The following is a 20,077-nucleotide window of genomic DNA, read 5'->3' as shown; positions in this document are numbered from 1 at the left end:
ATGTCCGACAGAGAATAGTGATGTTTTACCAATCAAAGAAAACAAGATAAGTACCAAAACGCAGAGGACCACAAGGAAGCAAATTGATGGGAGGACGGGTGAGCACAGATGTACGACTAGATCCAGGAAATCATTTCAGTGTGTCAAGTAAAACACAGAAGAGAGTAAAACACAGAAGAGATGTACTTACTGCAAGAAAAAAACTATAAAATTTGTGATGGTGCAATTTTGGTGTACAAGACAAGTGTTTTGCTTCATTTCATACTGAACAGACACTCAATAATATTGAAACATTTTTTATTTATTGTTTGTGTTGTTTCTTGCAATGTAAAGCATGGAGAATAAGGTTGTGAATTTGAATAGCGCATTTGGCCAATGTTCCAAAAATGGGACGGTCTGTAGTTTTTGTTCTCATAAACTGAAAATTTTCAAAACAACTTTTTATTCAATTAATCACTCAATGTAACGTATTTATGTATAAACGTTTGCAAAAAATGATCCGATAGAGTTTTGGCCAGTAATCGGTTAAAAGGCTTTAGTGAAGAACAACTTTTAAAGGTAGTAGGAGTGGAAGATGTCTCAAAAACCCACAAAGAAGTCATCGGCCCTCGTCGGAGAGAACGCGGCCGACGTGTGTTAGAAGCTTGGGCGCCGCATCGCGTTGGCCGTTCTTACCTGGTAGTCCTCGCGCCAAGCCGTGGGCTTCCAAAAGCATTCCGAGAAGGAGTTCCCCCAGCGTGTGAAGCGGATGGAGCGGAGCGGAACTGAGTTGCCGCGTCGCGGAGCGGCGCCGAGCATAATGCGCCATCAAAAGTGCTAATGCCGCCGGAGGGGGGTGGCAGGGGGCATCCGTGGCCCCCGGGGGCGAGGGGCGGCGGCCCAGCACGGCGTGGAGCGGCGTGGGCGGCGGCGCGCCGCCCTATATATATAGAGGCGGCCCCTGGGGGCAGAGGCGACTCCGCTAGACGCTCCTACTCCAGGCCGCAGCCACTGCCTCCGACATGAGGACACTCCTGGTGAGTAGCCGCCGCTGTCGTCTGCAGACAAAGCAGTTTCCGTAAGTTCTGAGTGCTCTCAGCGCGTCTACTACCAAGGACGACTAGTAAAGCATCTACAACATGCATAATATGTGGACTTTGCATAGATCTTAAGTGCTAGGTAAAAGTATATCAGGAAAGTAAATGTATGTGTTACTTACATATTAGTTCTATTTCATCCTCAACCTCAGACTATCATCTTACTGTAGCGGAGTACCACAAGTTCTGTTAGATTCACCAGGCTGATCGATATCGTTGTCTAATTATGATTATCTGTCCTTGTACTGGCTGCTGAAATGAAACGAGAAATCATTCCATTACGAGTAGTCCAGCAGGGACTAGAAACATTCAACGAAGGCTTTGGCTCTAAAATGGCTCTGAGCAATACGGGACTTAACATCTGCGGTCATCAGTCCCCTAGAACTTAGAACTACTTAAAACTAACTAACCTAAGGACAGCCGGCCGGTGTGGCCGTGCGGTTCTAGGCGCTTCAGTCTGGAACCGCGTGACCGCTACGGTCGCACGTTCGAATCCTGCCTCAGGCATGGATGTTTGTGATGTCCTTAGGTTAGTTAGGTTTAAATATTTCTAAGTTCTAAGTGACTGATGACCATAGATGTTAAGTTCCATAGTTCTCAGAGCCATGTTTTTTAAACCTATGGACATCACACACATCCATGCCCGAGGCAAGATTCGAACCTGCGACCGTAGCGGTCATGCGGTTCCAGACTGTAGCGCCTAGAACAGCACGGCCACACCGGCCGGCAACGAAGGCTTACACGAGTATAGTCTAGTGAAGCTTCCGGCTTGTACGATCGTGGTTTCGTCCAGAGCTGCGCTACACATCTGCAGAGGCGTCCATGGATACTCTTAATATTACGGAAACAGAGCACCTCTGAAGATGTGCATCGCATCTCTGGGCGAAACGTCGGGACGAGAAAGATGCATGGGCCACGACTATACAAACCGGAAGATTCACCTGCAACATTCTCGTCGCTGTTTGTGTGCACAGGAGTTGCCCTACTGTAAACTGCTCTCGCGGAGGAATTATATGGCATCGTCAGAATGTACAGGAAGGTCCTGGATGTGATTTTGACCGCTGCATGCTGCAGCCTATGGAGTGCCTTTTCCTCCGTATCGTCCTACCAGAAATCTGTTGCAGGCGCCCCACATTAAAATCGGCAGCGGTATGATTCAGTAGATCGCCTATCGTGCCGTATGGCTCTGATATGGCAACATGACGTTCGTTCGTCGAATGAAACCCGAATGCCTCATTAACGTCTTTCGGCGTGGTACGCCAGCCTTTGGGTGCTTCACCCCAAAGTTATTAGGCGAATGCTGAGCTGGTTTCTTATTCTCGCTACAGAAATATGACAGTCAATGTTCAATGAAAGAGGCTTTACGTCTATAGGCAGAAGAACGTCAGTTCTTTTTGCAGAAATTAGTTAATTAATGGTTCCCTGATACTCTCTCACTGACCGCAGAGGGAGAGCATGAACTATGCAGGGTACAGTAAAGTTAACCTACCTATTCATGACAATGAATTCTACTGTTAAGGCAAAGGCGAATCATGAGTGAGATTTCTGAATTCTTCCCAAAAAGTATTATCATTAACAAACGAAAGACAGGTCATTTTTATGAACTGAAAATTTGTAGTTTGCTCTATAAAAGGTGTTAGGGAGGCTACAACATTTTTGCAATCATCTATCGCGTCTTTCAAAACCAAAGACATGTGAACTGATCAAGTCAGTGCTTGATTTATATCTTTATTTTTGGTTAATATTTTGCAAAGCGTTTTAATGTGTACCTACCTCTATTTCCCATGGGAATTTTCAATCGTCTGAGAGCCTACAGATGCTGTTTCATGCTTCTCGACATAGAAGCCATTCAGCAAAACTGTGACGTAACTGACGGGAGCTCATTGTTCAGACAAATTTCTATCAGTCTGTTTTTCTTTTGATATCGACTTGGTGTTATATCTTGTCTAACTTCATGTTTTACTCATTGCTCTTCGTGTATCATAAACTAATATTTTTGTGTTCTCTGCGTTTTTCTCAGATATCAGCACAGAATTGTTTCCACGGATTTCATTTTCAATATTTCCTTTTTCCAACACAGAGCATAATGTTGTATGATTGTGCGTTTGTTATCTCATTCCGTAGGATATTCTTGCATCAGTTTTGACACTGTTAAGATGTCTTAACAGAATTTACAGCCCTCCCTTTACACTGTCTTCTCACGAAAGGAGCGTTTGCAAGCACCCAACAATACTACACATTATTCTTAGTATCTGAATTACTTCCATTACTCTTTCTGTATTGCCCAAAAGACATTCAAACTGCTCGATAATACCAGCTTTACTCTTAACAGTATGGCATTACTTAGCTGGATGGTCTGTTCAACAATAACACATCTGTGCTGCTTTCAAACAAGTTGGCCGCCACTACTACAGTTAGAGTCCTCAGGGTCGATTATTTATTTCTGAAATGCCTTATAACAGGTTCCTGATCGAAACTCATTATCCGTCCATTAAATAGGCAGAGGATTTCTTGATAGCTTTATAGAAATATAAGAAAAGAAAAGGTACAGATTTTTACTGTTTTGCTTTATACTGAATCACGAAAGTTGTAAATATTGACGGATGGACAACCGGAATCACAGTTGTAGTTATATTTCGAAATGTGCCATTGACTTTACTTGACAAACAAATTTCAACGTGTAAAGGAGTCCTTGTCAAAATCATTAATATTTATCTTAGTATTATGGAAGTATTAAAAAAATGTTACATCAGGTGTTTGATTATTGCGAGAAAAATAGTTCAAGGTAGTTCTCCATTACGTGATCAGGAAAATTGTCGGATAATTTAAGCCGCGATATGAGATGCGAATCTACAGCAGCGTCCAACAATATATGTATTGATAAGGATAAGGACTATTTTAAACAGTTATTTGGCGAGAAGTTCTTAGCAGATATTGGCAGTAATAACGTATCATTATATTATAAAAAGAATGTGGAACACAACGGACACTAATGAGGTTTCAAAATGTTCGATAGCGGTCTGTTTCCTTCAATTTATGACACCTATGATCCAAAACGGAATAGAAAGGTATCATTGTATCACTAGAGGTGACAGAGATCTTTTGTAGTTTTATGAAGAAAACAGTCTAGATCATGGTTGTTTAACTTTAATTACCGGTTTATGCCTAACAGTAAATTATAGCTAAGTACAAAATAAACGTGATCCAGATTATTCTGTTCTGTTACAATATGCCAAATAACCCTGGAGAAAAATCTGTACGTCGTATGTTTCCCGCCACTAAAAGAGCCTGACCGTCACAGATTTCTGTACCAAAAACAGCTTTTGCTGCCTACCTGATTCTGCAAACTGTAGTGTTCCACAAGGAATTCGCGTGAGGATTAATTCCGACACATCACGAACTACAGTTTTCCCTAGTGGAACATATTTCATAGGAGCACTACGGTACTGTTGCAGTCGAAGAAATCGCAAATTCCGTTCGTCACGCCAACGAAGTTCCTCTAAGTATAGAGAATTACTAACGAACTTTGTCATTGATTATCATTTCCTAAAGAAGCCCTTACGCTCACCAGATGAAAAGGTTTTCTTGATAGCCTATCAGACTTCAGGCATAATGGTCTTCTAGTCCAGAATAAATTAGCAATATTTCCTTAATAGAGTTTCTAGGAATTTATTTTTTTCAGACACAGGGGATTATTGTCAAACTACGTCAAACATTGACATTTACCGCCAAGAATTTACCAAATGAACGAGTTTTGCTACTGACTTGGCCACTGTAGCTTGTGAGGCTTTTTGAACCGTTTCCGATATCCCATATTTCATAACTAATCAACCGCTTTTTTCACAAAATAAACTACTCCAGTCTTAAATAATTAACTGGTGCCATTAATACGTTAAAAGTACTGCAGTTCTAAGATAATTATGGCATAATCTGCTTGTGACTTCTTGGACTGCTTAGAAATTTACGAACTATGAAGAAATTCTGCGGTCCTCATCCACACGACATGGACAATGAAATATGAAGTCCGCTCCTAGAATACTTGCGAGTAAGTGCTCTTTCCAAGTGTATGACGTTTTGGTGAAGGGGATTCTTTAAATGGCATTAAAAGGTACTTTGCTTAGAACTAGGCGAACTATGAACAAAAGTTCGACGCCAGGAATGAGAAGCAGCCTAAAAGGAAACAGCAATGAGCAGAAGGTCAACACTGATTAAGACAGCACAGACAAAATGGGATGATTGTGGTGTTCGAGACAAAAGTCTCCACATAATAATCATAGAACATTAGTCTTACTAAAGAGACTATGGCAGGAGAAGAAAATTTCTTCGGTTACAAAATTATGTTCAGACCCGACTTATGCTAAACGGCTATATGACTATTAAATGCTGTACTGCACTTCAAAGTGAGACAGATACAGAACACTATCTTTCAACATAATCAACGGTCCTACCATTCTACATATCGTTCGGTTCCGCGGCTATAGAAGTCCTCTGCTTGGTCACGCAGTGATTCGAGAACCACTGAGTGAACTTCCTCGGCGTTGAAAAATCTGCAATACCTGCTAACCAGTTCCTCGATTGCCTGGACATTTTCATCTGCGGTCGTTGTCGGTGGCCCACTTCCGCGATCAGCATCTCTCACATCTGTGAGGCCTTGGTCAAATTGTTGGCACTGTTTCACTATATCTGGACACAGGATCGCATTTGGTCCTTATATAGCCAGTATGTTACGGTGAATCTGTTCGATGTGTTGTCCACAAGAATCGTGATGTCCTGCGTACTTCAATCCTGGAGTACGTTTCCAGTTGCCGAATCATTGCATTTGCACACTGCGATGTACCCGTTAACCGCACCGCACTAGAACTGTGCCTGCAGTGAACCCAGAAGATGGACCCACTTCTCACAGTGCGCCTCTTCCCCATTTCCTACGTAGAGAGAACTGTGGCATCTGTTCTAGAGAATATTCCGAACGAGGAATCATCAAATTGCATAATGATATCACAAGACGAATGAAAATAGCAGAAACTCGTCGAAGGGTGGTGATGAATTTGTTTTTCACTTTTCTTTCCCTACTTGTAAACACAGTGCGGGCTGTTGTAGAACGACAGTCTGTTCTCAGAGTGTGCGCTGATATGAAACTTCCTGGCACATTAAAACTTTTGTGCCGGACCGAGACTCGAGCTCGGGACCTTTGCCTTCCGCGGGCAAGTGCTCTACCAACTGAGTTTCCCAAGCACGACTCACGCCCCGTCCTCACAGCTTTAATTCTGCCAGTACCTCGTCCCCCTACCTTCCAAACTTTGCAGAAGCTCTCCTGCATACCTAGCAGAATTAGCACTCATGGAAGAAAGGACATTGCGGAGACATGGATTAGCCACAGCCTAGGAGATGTTTCCAGAATGAAATTTTCACTCTGCAGCGGAGTGTGCACTGATATGAAACTTACTGGCACATTAAAACTGTTTTGCCGGACCGAGACTCGATCTTGGGACCTTTGCCTTTCGCGGGCATCTGAATATGTAGGAGAGCTTCTGCGAAGTTCAGAAGGTAGAAGACCAGGTACTGGCTGGATTAAAGCTGTGAGGACGGGGCGTGAGTCGTGCTTGGGTAGCTCAGGAGGTAGAGCACTTGCCCGCGAAAGGCAAAGGTCCCGAGCTCGAGTCTCAGTCCAGCACACAGTTTTAATTTACCAGTGAGTTTCAGTCTGTTCTGCTAAGTATCCCAGCTGACTGGGAGTGAGGTAGAGGAAATCCCAATTTGGAACCTTACCGGAAATATTTCCGCTTCAGTCATTCGCCTGCCAACCAAGGAAAATTTCCCGGAAACCTTGGAACCAGAGAACTGGAACAATTTTAATTTATTTCTTGGGCAATGTTGTCCATTGTCCATTGTCCATTGTGTGTGTGTGTGTGTGTGATTTTCTTAATCGCCCGTTCATCTCCATACTCCTAACTCATTCACAAATAATACGTGCCGCAAGCAAAGTGAACAGTGAACCGAGTTTTGGACGGGGGCGTTCCGGATACTGCAGAGTCCGGGATCGGCGAGCCATCTGCATAACGACGTGGCGGCGATTAGCTGCGACCTTGCCCGCCTCAAAACACATATTGTCTCCGCCGCCGCCACGCTGTGTCAAGGACACGAGCGCACTTCTGGGTCGTGGGCTGACTCAAGTCACGCACGCGGCTGTTCGCGCACGCTGCTGCCAGCCACTGCGACTCACTCTGCTCGCTATCTCATGTAGGCGGATTAGTCACCCAACATCGGATTTCTCCAGATCTGCGACACGCAAACTGTACGTACTTTTCCACTGCACGAGCACTTCGTAAGAACTCGATTTCACTCCTCCCACTCTTCCTCTCCCATAATGTCTTATTTTGTTTACAAACGCAGGGCGAGAGAAAACTTCTTTCTCGAATTTCTTGGTTGGTTCCTGACACAATACGTGTGCATAAGTGAGAGAGGTTTTTGACATTACGAACGAAGTCTTTTGTGAGTTGCACAGTTTGCATTTACGTGGCATTCGTGCCGTGGTGATCGAGCGGTTCTAGGCGCTACAGTCTGGAGCCGTGCGATCGCTCCGGCCGCAGGTTCGAATCCTGCCTCGGGCATGGGTGTGTATGATGTCCTTAGGTTAGTTGGGTTTGAGAAGTTTTAAGTTCTATAGGACTGATGACCTCAGAAGTTAAGTCCTATAGTGCTCAGAGCCATTTGAACCATTTGATGTTTTCAGCCTCGCCACTTCTTTGCTCAAAGATGTAGGCCGTTGCCAAATCACTGACTCACATGGAAACAATAACGGTTCATATGTCTGTGAGGCCATCCTGGTTTATATTACTGCTTTTATTCTAAAGTCCGTGAGATGGCTGACCGAACAGTTCCTTTGTACCTAGAACACCACAAGTATTTTCTGTTATCCTTGTCTAACAGAGTTACTGCTTCATCTTCACTCAGCCTCTCTAATACGTCAGTCCTTCCAACCTGGCACGTATCTGGTACAAACGAAGAGTTCCTTAAAGCACAAATCATGATAGTTTTAATCTGTCTTCCCTAGATGGGCTTAATTTCTTACAAATTCTTCCAATCAAGCTTATTCCCCAGTTTTTTTGTGTGAGTACACAATAGATTTCTCAAATAACTGCCATTTCGATCAGGCTTCAAGATTTTAAAGGTTTTGCAATATTTATCCAGGTACGTCAACTCTGAGTGAACAACAGTGTCGTTTGAAATCACTCTGGGGAGCTGTTGATGGAATGCTTTAAGTCCCACTTTTCTGAGACACGCGGGAACGATTTGGTACACTAAGCTCATATTCGACGCAAGAGGAGTTCACATCGGTTACAGGACGCCTGATTTCTCTAAATCATTTCAGTCTAATATTTCCTTTTATTGACTAGATGTTCTTTGCGATTCAAAAAGTTGTTCAAATTGCTCTGAGCACTATGGGACTCAACTTCTGAGGTCATCAGTCCCCTAGAACTTAGAACTACTTGAACGTAACTAACCTAAGGACACCACACACATCCACGCCCGAGGTAGCATTCGAACCTGCTACCGTAGCGATCGCGCGGTTCCAGACTGAAGCGCCTAGAACCACTCGGCCACTTAGGCTGGCTCTTCGCGATTCCTTTCAACTTAAAGATCGCATCTAAAGACCTCGTTTATTCTAAACATTGTGTTATATTCTATTCCTAAGATGACTCTCCATACAAAGCGACGTAATATCTACCTCATAACAAAATATTCATTCCAGTGTCACACGTAAGCAGTATCTTCCATGCGAGCTCCTATTTTTTCACATTGGTCGAGGACAGTACAGCGTTTGAAGTCGCACAATGTTTAAATTCAACGAAGGGCTGTCATAGGAATTAGGTTTTTCGTTGTTTCCTTAAATGGTTTACGGCGGGGTCTCAGAATGGTTTCTTTGAAAACATCACGGATTATTTCCTAACCCATCTAAACCGAAAATGGGGAAAATATCTCGATTCCGACCAAGGCTTTTCAGAAATTCCCTTGGTTACCCGCAAACGCTAGGGCTGAAAAATCCCTCCGTAATGTTACCATTCGGAACGAATTTGTCCCGTTTCCAGCTTGCTGAGTTTCGACTGAGAAGAAAGGACAATCCACACTGATCTTATCAGTAGAGAATGAAAGATGCAAAAAAAAAAAAAAAAGTTGTCTGAAGTCCTCATCATTGCTGCTCTTATTTTACATTCATAGAGCACAAAGGCCACTTTTGATACACCGCTCCATGTTACAGAGATTCTCATTGAGATTGTGGGTATTACCTGGTTGGCATATTATAAAAGCTCACTTTTAGGAAGAGACTTTTCTGCCATTGCCACTGCTCATAATGTTGAACCGACATACTCTCCAATAATTTCACTAGCTTTCAATAGCGCCTGGTCAAAGACTGTAGCCGAGCGAGGTGGCGCAGTGGTTAGCACACTGGACTCGCATTCGGGAGCACGACGGTTCAATCCCGTCTCCAGCCATCTTCATTTAGGTTTTCCGTGATTTCCCTAAATCGTTTCAGGCAAATGAAGGGATGGTTCCTTTGAAAGGAACTAACCACTACCACCAAAGACTGTATTGTATGTTTGCATCCGCTAACATTTTATGAACAGATATCTTCCATAAGGGCATTCTCATTCTTTCGAAATGAGTTCAGGTCTTTCTTAAATCCATATTAAGTAGGTGGCTTGTCTATACCGAAATTTGTGTGACGCCAGTCCCCCCCCCCCCAAATTTCCTTTCCTCATCTTTTCTTGCTCAATTCTTCTCAGTCTTGAGCTAAGTCTCTTCTGGAGCTAACCGTTACCTTTTTAATTTGCTGATTAGAATGAAACTTACATATAAATGTATATTATCATTACAAAATCTTAATGCTTTGGTGCTATAATAACCCCAGTATTTTATGTAACTGGTCTACTTGCACAAAAAGACCACTGATTAATATTCAAGACCGCTGCCACCGCGATGCCTCCACTTGGTACATCAATATTGTTTTCAGTAGGGTGTCCGAAGACAAAGTCATTGAAAATGTGGGCTTGCTTTTTTTGCGATAATACATCGAAATAGTTATCTGTGCAAACGAATCTCCACAGATTTAACTTATTGCTTCCTGAGCCATTTGTTACATAGACGAGTCGCGAAAGAACACTGACAACTGAACCAAAGGCGTTATGAAAAAGTGAGTAATACAAACTGAGTGAAATTGTCGTTCCCAATTTTGGGATTTGCTTTTTGAAATAAAACACTAACGTTAAATTTACCAACATATTTGCGTTTCTCAGTTCATTCAGCAGTCTCACATTGACGGTGATATTCCTACTGCATTCTCCATTCTTCGTGTTTATGTTACGGATATAAACATCTCTCTCGAGAACTGAAGGCCTTATTGTTTTTATGAGTAGTACTTATGAAGGCCCTTTAACTTCTCCTTTACCACTAGTACTGTTTATATTTTGAGGCTCAATACCTCTTAGCCTCGCTCTACGAGGCAAGGTATTTATCCTTGACATTTCCTTTATACCTATAGACCCGCCAGGGTAGCCGAGAGCGCTAACTCGCTGCTTCCTGGACTCGGGTTGGCGCGCCGGCCCCGGATCGACCTGCCTGGCGGATTACTGACGATGGGCAGGTGTGCCGGCCAGCCTGTATGTGGTTTTTAGGCGGTTTTCCACATCCCGCTAGGTGAATACCGGGCTGGTCCCGACGTTCCGCCTCAGTTACACGGCTCGGAGACATCTGAACACATTCGCACTATTCCATGGATTACACTAGATACAGACAATTGGGGTACACTAATCACTAATTCCTTCCCGGGGGGTTCGGGGTAGTGACAGGAAGAGCGTCTGGCCACCCCTTAAAATTAACATGCCACATCCGGTTAACCAGCAGACCCTGCAATTCGTGATTAATGGTTGGAAAGAGAGAGATTTCCTTTTTACCTATAATATACCCCCTTCCTGGTATGGGGCTATCTTCTACTACTATGCTCTAATAAAAGTGATAGAGTGCTCCTTTCAGTAACAGAGGCGACAAAAGTATCATATAAACATACATAATGTTTTCCTATCCTTTACAGTTACAATTACCTTTCTTGACTTTTCAAGACAGCTATAATCCTCGTTTTATATTAGATCGAGGCTGACGAGTGAAAATGACTTAGTAGCGCAGATGTTTTTGCAGAAGTGAGTGTCTAAGAGACAGCAAAAGAAAGAAACGAAACGAACCATGAATCGAAACAGGGTGCGTTATTTGGAAGCAGGGGTAAGTGCGTAATATGACACAATACAGAGATCTGTGTGAGTGGAGCAAAAATGCATGCGTAGAATGAGATAGGCCAAATCGGGTCGGGAAGTGAACCGGGGCGACTCTAGAAATATTGTCTTGCTAGTCACATACGAAGCGGTAACGGAAGTGTTGCCATAAGTGGTGAATGTTGGAGACCTATGTCTAAGTTGGACAGTAGAAGACATAACCGTTTGGTTGCTGCGTTAAGGTCTGTGACAGATCGTGTTCTTTTGAAAGTAGACTACTTTGTAAAATAGTCTAGGAAATTAAGTAATACGTTTAGTATTGTGTTGAGTATTCATTGCACAGCAGCTTTATATGCTGGAGACGAGATCATGATGTTACCAGCACGCCAATACTCTTGCACAGGGCTACCAATTTAAGGATTAATGTTTTGCATTTCCAACGATTCGGGTCAATAAATTGTAGATGAAAAGGGCCGTTAACTTTTCTGTAAGTTTACTGAAATTACTATTTCCTTTGCATTTTACACTGCAGATGGGAAAATGTAAGAGAAACCCCCTCTTTGTTGACATAGAATGCCACATAAAATGCAGGTAAAGCTTACCTTGAGGGTACACGTCAGCACAACGCAGCGCAGTTAGTTGAAATGACACACTTCTATGTCTGCAAAGACGACTGCAGAGTGGAGAAGACTCCTCGTCAAAGACGAAAGGCGTTAAAATAGTATCTAGCGAGAAGCAAGAATACTAAAAAAAAAAAGACCAGCAAACACACGTTTGGAAATATTTTGAAGGCTAACACTAGCAAGTGCTGAAAATGGATTTCGTTGAACAGGCGTTTCTTCGTTGAATAAAAACACATTGATAGAATATGAATTTTGGCCTATTAGTACATAGTCGAGCCGAGCAAACACATCAAACGAAGATGAGCTCCAATCTGTGTCACCTCCCTCTAACGATAACGATGGCACGCCAAATTCTCTGTTCTTTTCTTGTTTTCCACAAAATGTTGCCGTTTCAAATGAGTATATACCAAAAATCATCCAAGAAACATAAAGTACTACTTTTTACATTCCTAGAAGATAGAAATGGAACAACAACAAAAAGATTGACAAGTAAATAAGTCTTCCCACGGATACAGTTTGAAGAAACATCAGGTGAAGAAGAGTCTACACCTGCAAGAGGAACCATGTGAGTCAAGTTCATCAGAATAATACAAATAAACAGATGAAGAGAATGAAGCATCCTTTGAACTCTATAAGATTTAATACGGCGAACCAATATCGGCGAACATGGTGACTACATTCAGTATCAAGGCAACCACTACAAATTTGTTATTTCAGTTGGGAAGAAGATGTTTATGTGTGGAAAATGTTTTGTGATTTTAGTGTGTGTACAACATAAATTTCTAAACTGACCTAATTGGCCTTAACGAACTAGGTCTATGCTGCTAGTTCTTCAGATAAATGTTTTGAAACGGTGACCAACGTGTATACAGGGTGTTACAAAAAGGTACGGCCAAACTTTCAGGTAACATTCCTCACACACAAATAAAGAAAAGATGTTAAGTGGACATGTGTCCGGAAACCCTTAATTTCCATGTTAGAGCTCATTTTAGTTTCGTTAGTATGTACTGTACTTCCTCGATTCACCGCCAGTTGGCCCAGTTGAAGGAAGGTAATGTTGACTTCGGTGCTTGTCTTGACATGCGATTAATTGCTCTACAGTACTAGCATCAAGCACATCAGTACGTAGCATCAACAGATTAGTGTTTCATCACGAACGTGGTTTTGCAGTCAGTGCAATGTTTACAATTGCGGAGTTGGCAGATGCCCATTTGATGTATGGATTAGCACAGGGCAATAGCCGTGGCGCGGTACGTTTGTATCGAGACAGATTTCCAGAACGAAGGTGTCCCGACAGGAAGACATTCGAAGCAATTGATCGGTGCCTTAGGGAGCGTGGAACATTCCAGCCTATGACTCGCAACTGCGGAAGACCTAGAACGACAAGGACACCTGCAACGGACGAGGCAAGTCTTCGTACAGTTGACGATAACCCTAATGTCAGCGTCAGAGACGTTGCTGCTGTAGAAGGTAACGTTGACCACGTCACTGTATGGCGAGTGCTACGGGAGAACCAGTTGTTTCTGTACTATGTACAGCGTGTGCAGGCACTATCAGCAGCTGATTGGCCTCCACGAGTATATTTCTGCGAATGGTTCATCCAGCAATGTGTCAATCCTCATTTCAGTGCAAATGTTCTCTTTACGGATGAGGCTTCATTCCAATGTGATCAAATTGTAAATTTACACAATCAACGTGTGTGGGCAGACGAAAATCCTCACGCAATTGTGCAATCACGTCATCAACACAGATTTTCTGTGAACGTTTGGGCAGGCATTGTTGGTGGTGTCTTGAATGGGCCCCATGTTCTTCCACCTACGCTCAATGGAGTACGTTATCATGATTTCATACGGTATACTCTACCTGTGCTGCTAGAACATGTGCCTTTACAAGTAGGATCCAACATATGGTTCACGCACAATGGAGTTCGTGCACATTTCAGTCGAAGTGTTCGTACGCTTTTCAACAACAGATTAGGTGACAGATGGATTGGTAGAGGTGGACAAACTCCATGGCCTCCACGCTCTCCTGACCTCAACCCTCTTCACTTTCATTTATGGGGGCATCTGAAAGCTCTTGTCTACGCAACCCCGGTACCAAATGTAGAGACTCTTCGTGCCCGTATTGTGGACGGCTGCGATACAATACCCCATTTTCCAGGGCTGCATCAGCGCAACAGGGATTCCATGCGACGGAGGGTGGATGCATGTATCCTCGCTAACATTTCCTGTAATGAAGTGTTTGAAGTCACGCTGGTACGCTCTGCTGCTGTGTGTTTCCATTCCATGATTAATGTGATTTGAAGAGAAGTAATAAAATGAGCTCTAACAAGGAAAGTAAGCGTTTCCTGACACATGTCCACATAACATTTTCTTTCTTTGTGTGTGAGGAATGTTTCCTGAAAGTTTGGCCGTACCTTTTTGTAACACCCTGTATAGAGTTACGTATTAGAATTTCGAGGCAAAAGGGCGCAGTTCTTCAGTACTGACAATGGAAATCTGTTCATGTAAGAATATGTCTTGTATGACTAAGAAATTTTGACCTGATTCAACCAACCTTGCAACGGACTTGCCGCAGTGGGTACACCGGTTCCCGTCGGACCACCGAAGTTAAGCGGTGTCGGGCGTGGCCGGCACTTGGATGGGTGACCATCCGGGCCGCCAAATGCTGTTACCAGTTTTCGGGGTGCACTCAACCTCGTAATGCCAACTGAAGAGCTAATCGACCGAATATTAGTACAATCGTAACGACCGGGAGAGCGGTGTGCTGACCACACGTTCCTCCTATCCGCATCCTCAACTGAGGATGACACGGCGGTCGGATGGTCCCCATGGGCTACTTGTGGCCTGAAGACGGAGTGATGCTGCTGCAACCCACTTTACCTTACGTTGATCTCATAATAAAGAAGCAAAATAAAAAGCTCAACACCGGGACTAGTTGAGAGACCGTTAAATGATAATGCTAGGATGGATTACATCTTGTGGAGTGTACAGGAGAAAAAATTACAACAAATCATGCAACTCGAAATCAGGCTTTGCACTGTAGGTGTAACGTTTTAGAAGTGAAATGTCGGTAATTAATAGTGAGATGTTGTTGTTGTAGTCTTCAGTCCTGAGACTGATTTGATGCAGCTCTCCATACTACTCTATCCTGTGGAAGCTCCTTCATCTCCCAGTACCTACTGTAGCCTTCATCCATCTTAGTGTATTCATCTCTTGGTCTCCCTCTACGATTTTTACCCTCCACGCTGCCCTCCAGTACGCAATTGGTGATCCCTTGATGCCTCAGAACATGTCCTACCGAGCGATCCCTTCTTCTAGTCAAGGTGTGTCACCAACTCCTTTTCGCAATTCTATTCAATACCTCCTCATTAGTTATGTGATCTATCCATCTAATATTTAGCATTCTTCTGTAGCACCACATTTCTCTTCTTGTCTAAACTATGTATCGTCCATGTTTCACTTCCATACATGGCTACACTCCATACAAATACTTTCAGAAACGACTTCGTGACACTTAAATCAATACTCGATGTTAACGAATTTCTCTTCTTCAGAAACTCTTTCGTTGCCTTGCCAGTCTACATTTTATATCCTCTCTACTTCGACCATCATCAGTTATATTGCTCCCCAAATAGCAAAACTCATTTACTACTTTAAGTGTCCCATTTCTTAATCTAATTCTCTCTGCATCACCCGACTTAATTCGACTACATTCCATTATCCTCGTTTTGCTTTTGTTGATGTTCATCTTATATCCTCCTTTCAAGACACTGTCCATTCCGTTCAGCTGCTGTTCCAGGTCCTTTGCTGCCTCTGACAGAATTACAGTGTCATCGGCAAACCTCAAAGTTTTTATTTCTTCTCCATGGATTTTAATACCTACTCCGAACTTTTTTTTTTTTTTTTCATTTACTGCTTGTTCAATATACAGATTGAATAACATCGGGGAGAGGCTACAACCCTGTCTCACTCCCTTCCCTACCACTGCTTCTCTTTCATGTCCCTCGAGTCTTATAACGGTCGTCTGGTTTCTGTACAAATTGTAAATAGTGAGACATGTAAGAAAATGAATGTTACCTTATATGGTAAAGTATAGCGTGATAGAAATTATCTAAAAGCTACTGAACGTTTGAACCCGTTTAGCACCTTTTCTTTTTCCGAAACAAAAAATAGGACTTAACATCTGTGGTCCTCCGTCCCCTAGAACTTAGAACTACTTAAACCTAACTAACCTAAGGACATCACACACATCCATGCCCGAGGCAGGATTCGAACCTGTGACCGTAGCGGTCGCGCGGTTCCAGACTGAAGAGCCTAGAACCGATGCGTCACAGCCACCGACTTTTTACAAAACAACTTTGATATCTTCCTGTTTCTCGTTTTTTCATGTAGCAGTACTGTTGTGTCCATATCAGCGTACTGAACTCGTTTTGTCTTCCACAGGCTGTGCTGAGCGCCCTGCTGGCGTTGGCGGCCGCCGCCCCCAAGGCCTCCCCAGGCTTCCTGTCCTCTTTCCTGCCGCCCCCGCCGCCTCCACCGGAACGGTTCGAGGACTACGACTACAACGACTACGGGGGCGGCAACGGCAACGGCAACGGCAACGGCAACGGCAACGGCAATGGCGGCGGTGGCGGCGGGAACGGCGGGGGCGGCACTGACGGCGCGCTGCTCGGCGGCTACTCGTACGTGGACGCCAACGGCCACCTGCAGAGCGTGCATTACGTCAGCAACGGCTTCCGCCTGCTGCACACCTACCCCGCCTCGGAGGTGAAGCCGCAGCAGCCTCAGCTGCAGCACCACAAGCCGGCACCGCTGCCGCCTCCGCCACCACCGCCGCCGCCGACCACGACCACCACCACCACCACCACCACTACCCCAGCGCCCAGCCACAACGGAGGCGGGTTCTCTGTGAACGGCATAGGAGGCTCCAGCTTCAGCGGTTTCGGCGGCTCCGGCAGCAGCTTCGGCAGTGGAGGTGGCGCCGGTGGCGCGAGCGGCAGCGGCAGCGGCAGTGGAGACGTCCACTCGCTGAACAAGTTCTTCTACTCTTTTACTGACCCCACCACATTCGCCACGGCCAACACGGGTTTCCCCGTCCAGCACAACACGTACCTCGCGCATTCCGGCTACCCGGTGGCGCCGTCCAACCTGTACGGCTACGGGTACGCCCCTGCCGCCCCCGCGGCCGTCGCGACTGCCGTTCCTGCGCCGACGGCTGCGACGTACACGGCTCCCGCGCCGATCACGTACACGGCTCACACGTACGCCGCCGCAGCGCCGGCGAAGATCTCGTACACTGCCGCCGCGCCGGCCAAGATCACCTCGTTCGCCGCGGCTCCGGCTCCAGTCGCCGCGTACACAGCCGCCGCCCCCGCCGCCGTCACGACGTACACCGCCCCGGGGCCGGTAGCGACGTACACGGCGGCTGCCGCTCCAGCTACGGTGACGTACACGGCCGCCGCGCCCGCGACCTTCACGTACACGGCCCCCGCCCACCCCACCACCCTCACGTACGCGGCGGCGGCTCCCGCCCGCATCGCGACGTACGCCGCTCCGGCGCCCGTAGCGACGTACGCGGCGCCCGCCCCCCTGCCGTACGCCACGACGGCGGCAGTGCTGCCGGGGGTGCAGACGCAGTACCACGCGCAGGGCGAGCTCGGCCAGTACACGTACGGGTACGCCGGGCAGCTGTCGGCCAAGCAGGAAGCGGGCGGCGGCGACGGCACCGTGGCCGGCGGCTACTCCTACTTGGACGCCAACGGCGTCGTGCAGACGGTCAAGTACCTGTCGGACGACCTGAACGGTTTCCGGGTGGCCGCCACCAACCTGCCTGTAGCGCCCTCCGACCACAGCCGCCAGCAACCGCCCCCGCAGCAGTCGCAGCAGCAGCAGCAGCAGCAGCAATCGGACCAGAGGCCCGTCGACTCCGGCTTCGTGGTGCCGATGTCGGTGACCGAGACGCCGGAGGTGAAGGCGGCACGCAGAGCCCACGAGGCGGCGCACCGAGAGGCGATCGCCAGGAACATGAACATGTCCGACTAGGTTGCCAGGTGCCCACTCTACTCGGGCAGCACCGCGAAACACCGGCCAAAAAGCAACCCGACCGCTCTATCTTGTTCTCGTCTTAACCAATTGTAATCCGTACACCCGCAACCACTAGCAGGGTAATCACTTTCCCCCATCGTACCTACAGATCCATGAAACATATTCTACGAATTACACTTTGCTCTCCCAGGGCAGTAGTTCACGCATTTTCCACCTTTTTCCTTTCACACACTACGTTGCCCGACATTGATCGTAGCAACTGCCCAATTCATATCAATTTCAACAAAAAGCTAGGGAGCACATTTTATTTCATTTATTATTCCCGTTGAAGATTCTGGCTCATCAGTCTGCCAATTTATATGTAAGAATGGTGGAACTACGATTGTAGCCTTTCAGAGCCGGTATCCTATTAAAAAAAATTCCAAAGTCTTAAACACGTCATCTTAAATAAAAACAACCTGAATTTTCGCTGTTGTTGCAGACGACTTTCATCAGTGAATATTAAGTAGGACACACCTTCCTGATGTTCTTATAAGTACTGTCTATATAATCATTAACTGGCTTCCAGTTTCTTAGGCCGTCGTCTGGTGACAACAACGATATCTCGCGAAGCAAGTTTGTGATGAAATCACATATTGCAGAAGATAAGCAAAGTTTTTTCCATTCAATATTACTGTAATATTTTGTTAAGCACCGACAAAAATTGAATTTAATGTTCCTCAGGACAATTCACTCTAAGGCTGCCTATCAGAATAGCCGACACGTTGGCCTTCAAACAAAATTCACTTTCATTCCTGCAACAACAGTGAATCAATAAGGCCAATACCCTATGTAGAGGTGTTTCAGTAGGTTACATGTCTCAGTAGCACCAAGTACATACAGCGGGTGTCCAGAGTGAATGTCGTAAGGACTGCTCTTTACGAACGCATATTCTTGTGTGCCATCGGTTTCTAAACTGATTACAATTGTTTAAAAGGAATAAAACAGGGGAACCATTAACAGTCACATTCCTTCATGAACGGCATCAGTGATAATAGTGGCTATTACACAAAAAATGTTATCTAATAGCTATGTGGTAACCAGTTTTCTGAGGTGAGCTCAATATCTGTTCCGATTATGAGACGCTCTCCCCTGAGACTGATTCCTGGTTACGCCATGTGAAGCAAGTCGCCAGTAGCCCGACGCAAAAGATGAGATTCTGCTGCCAACATAAGCACTCGAAGATTCCCACACATTTGAGGCACGTAAACCTTACCACTCCTAGGTAGTGTAAGCTTCACATTGTGATATGTTTTACTCAGTAAGAACATCTGAAAAATTTGTGTTGTTTAATGTCTGACCGCCCGTGAATTGAAGATTTTGGACTGTTACTGCGCAGAAATGACTTTTTAGAACGTAATTTATTATTAGGAGTTACATTTTTAAAATTTAAGTTTTGTGTTAGATAATGGATGGATTTTTAAAATAAATTTAGAAAACTGTAAGCTGTAGTTTTTTTTTTTTTTTGGTTCCTTAATACTGCTTTGAGCACTATGGGACTTAACATCTATGGTCATCAGTCCCCTAGAACTTGGAACTACTTAAACCTACCTAACCTAAGGACAACACACAACACCCAGCCATCACGAGGCAGAGAAAATCCCTGACCCCGCCGGGAATCGAACCCGGGACATCAGTGATACAGCTGTACTAGTGTGATAGTAGACGCAAGTGGATGCAACTAAACATCAGCTTCCATTGTTTCATGATCATTCACATCAACATGGCTAGTGGGTGCTGAACCAAAATGAATAAAATCGTTAGATCTGATTTCGTCACAATTGAAACTATCCCACTGATACATATTGATCCAATTCTACCCTTCCTCCCTGCCCCCCCCCCCACAATAGAATAATATTAAGTACTACTCCTCCTCCCTGTCTTTGTTCTGTAGTGTTTATTGCATAATCACACACCGTGAGCAGAGATATGAGGATACAGCTCCTCCATTCTCCCCCTCCCCGACATGCCAGCCATCACCTACCTTCCCCGTTGGCCACTCAGCTGTAGAATCTGCCACTCGTACCATC

General features: G+C 45.1%; 2 protein-coding genes across 2 annotated transcripts in view; one reads left to right on the top strand and one right to left on the bottom strand.

The window, feature by feature from the left end:
- The window catches only part of LOC126355980 (cuticle protein 16.5-like), a 59,539-nt gene extending 58,719 nt beyond the window's left edge, over window positions 1–820 (bottom strand). The window contains exon 1 of the mRNA XM_050006595.1: window positions 676–820. Within this exon, the coding sequence (XP_049862552.1) occupies window positions 676–808 (133 nt within the window). The 5' untranslated portion in view covers window positions 809–820. The remainder of the gene's footprint in view (window positions 1–675) is intronic.
- A 120-nt stretch (window positions 821–940) lies between these two features.
- On the top strand, window positions 941–19,492 carry LOC126355979 (glycine, alanine and asparagine-rich protein-like). Its single transcript, XM_050006594.1, has 2 exons — window positions 941–1,016; window positions 16,407–19,492. The coding sequence occupies exons 1-2, from the start codon at window positions 1,002–1,004 to the stop codon at window positions 18,003–18,005; spliced, it is 1,614 nt and encodes a 537-aa protein (XP_049862551.1). The 5' UTR covers window positions 941–1,001; the 3' UTR covers window positions 18,006–19,492.
- The last annotated feature ends 585 nt before the right edge of the window (window positions 19,493–20,077 follow it).

Source organism: Schistocerca gregaria, chromosome 3 (genome assembly GCF_023897955.1).
Source record: "Schistocerca gregaria isolate iqSchGreg1 chromosome 3, iqSchGreg1.2, whole genome shotgun sequence".
NCBI lineage: Eukaryota > Metazoa > Arthropoda > Insecta > Orthoptera > Acrididae > Schistocerca > Schistocerca gregaria.
The sequence above is the reverse complement of the archived record's forward strand: the minus strand, read 5'-3'. Positions and strand labels throughout refer to the sequence as shown.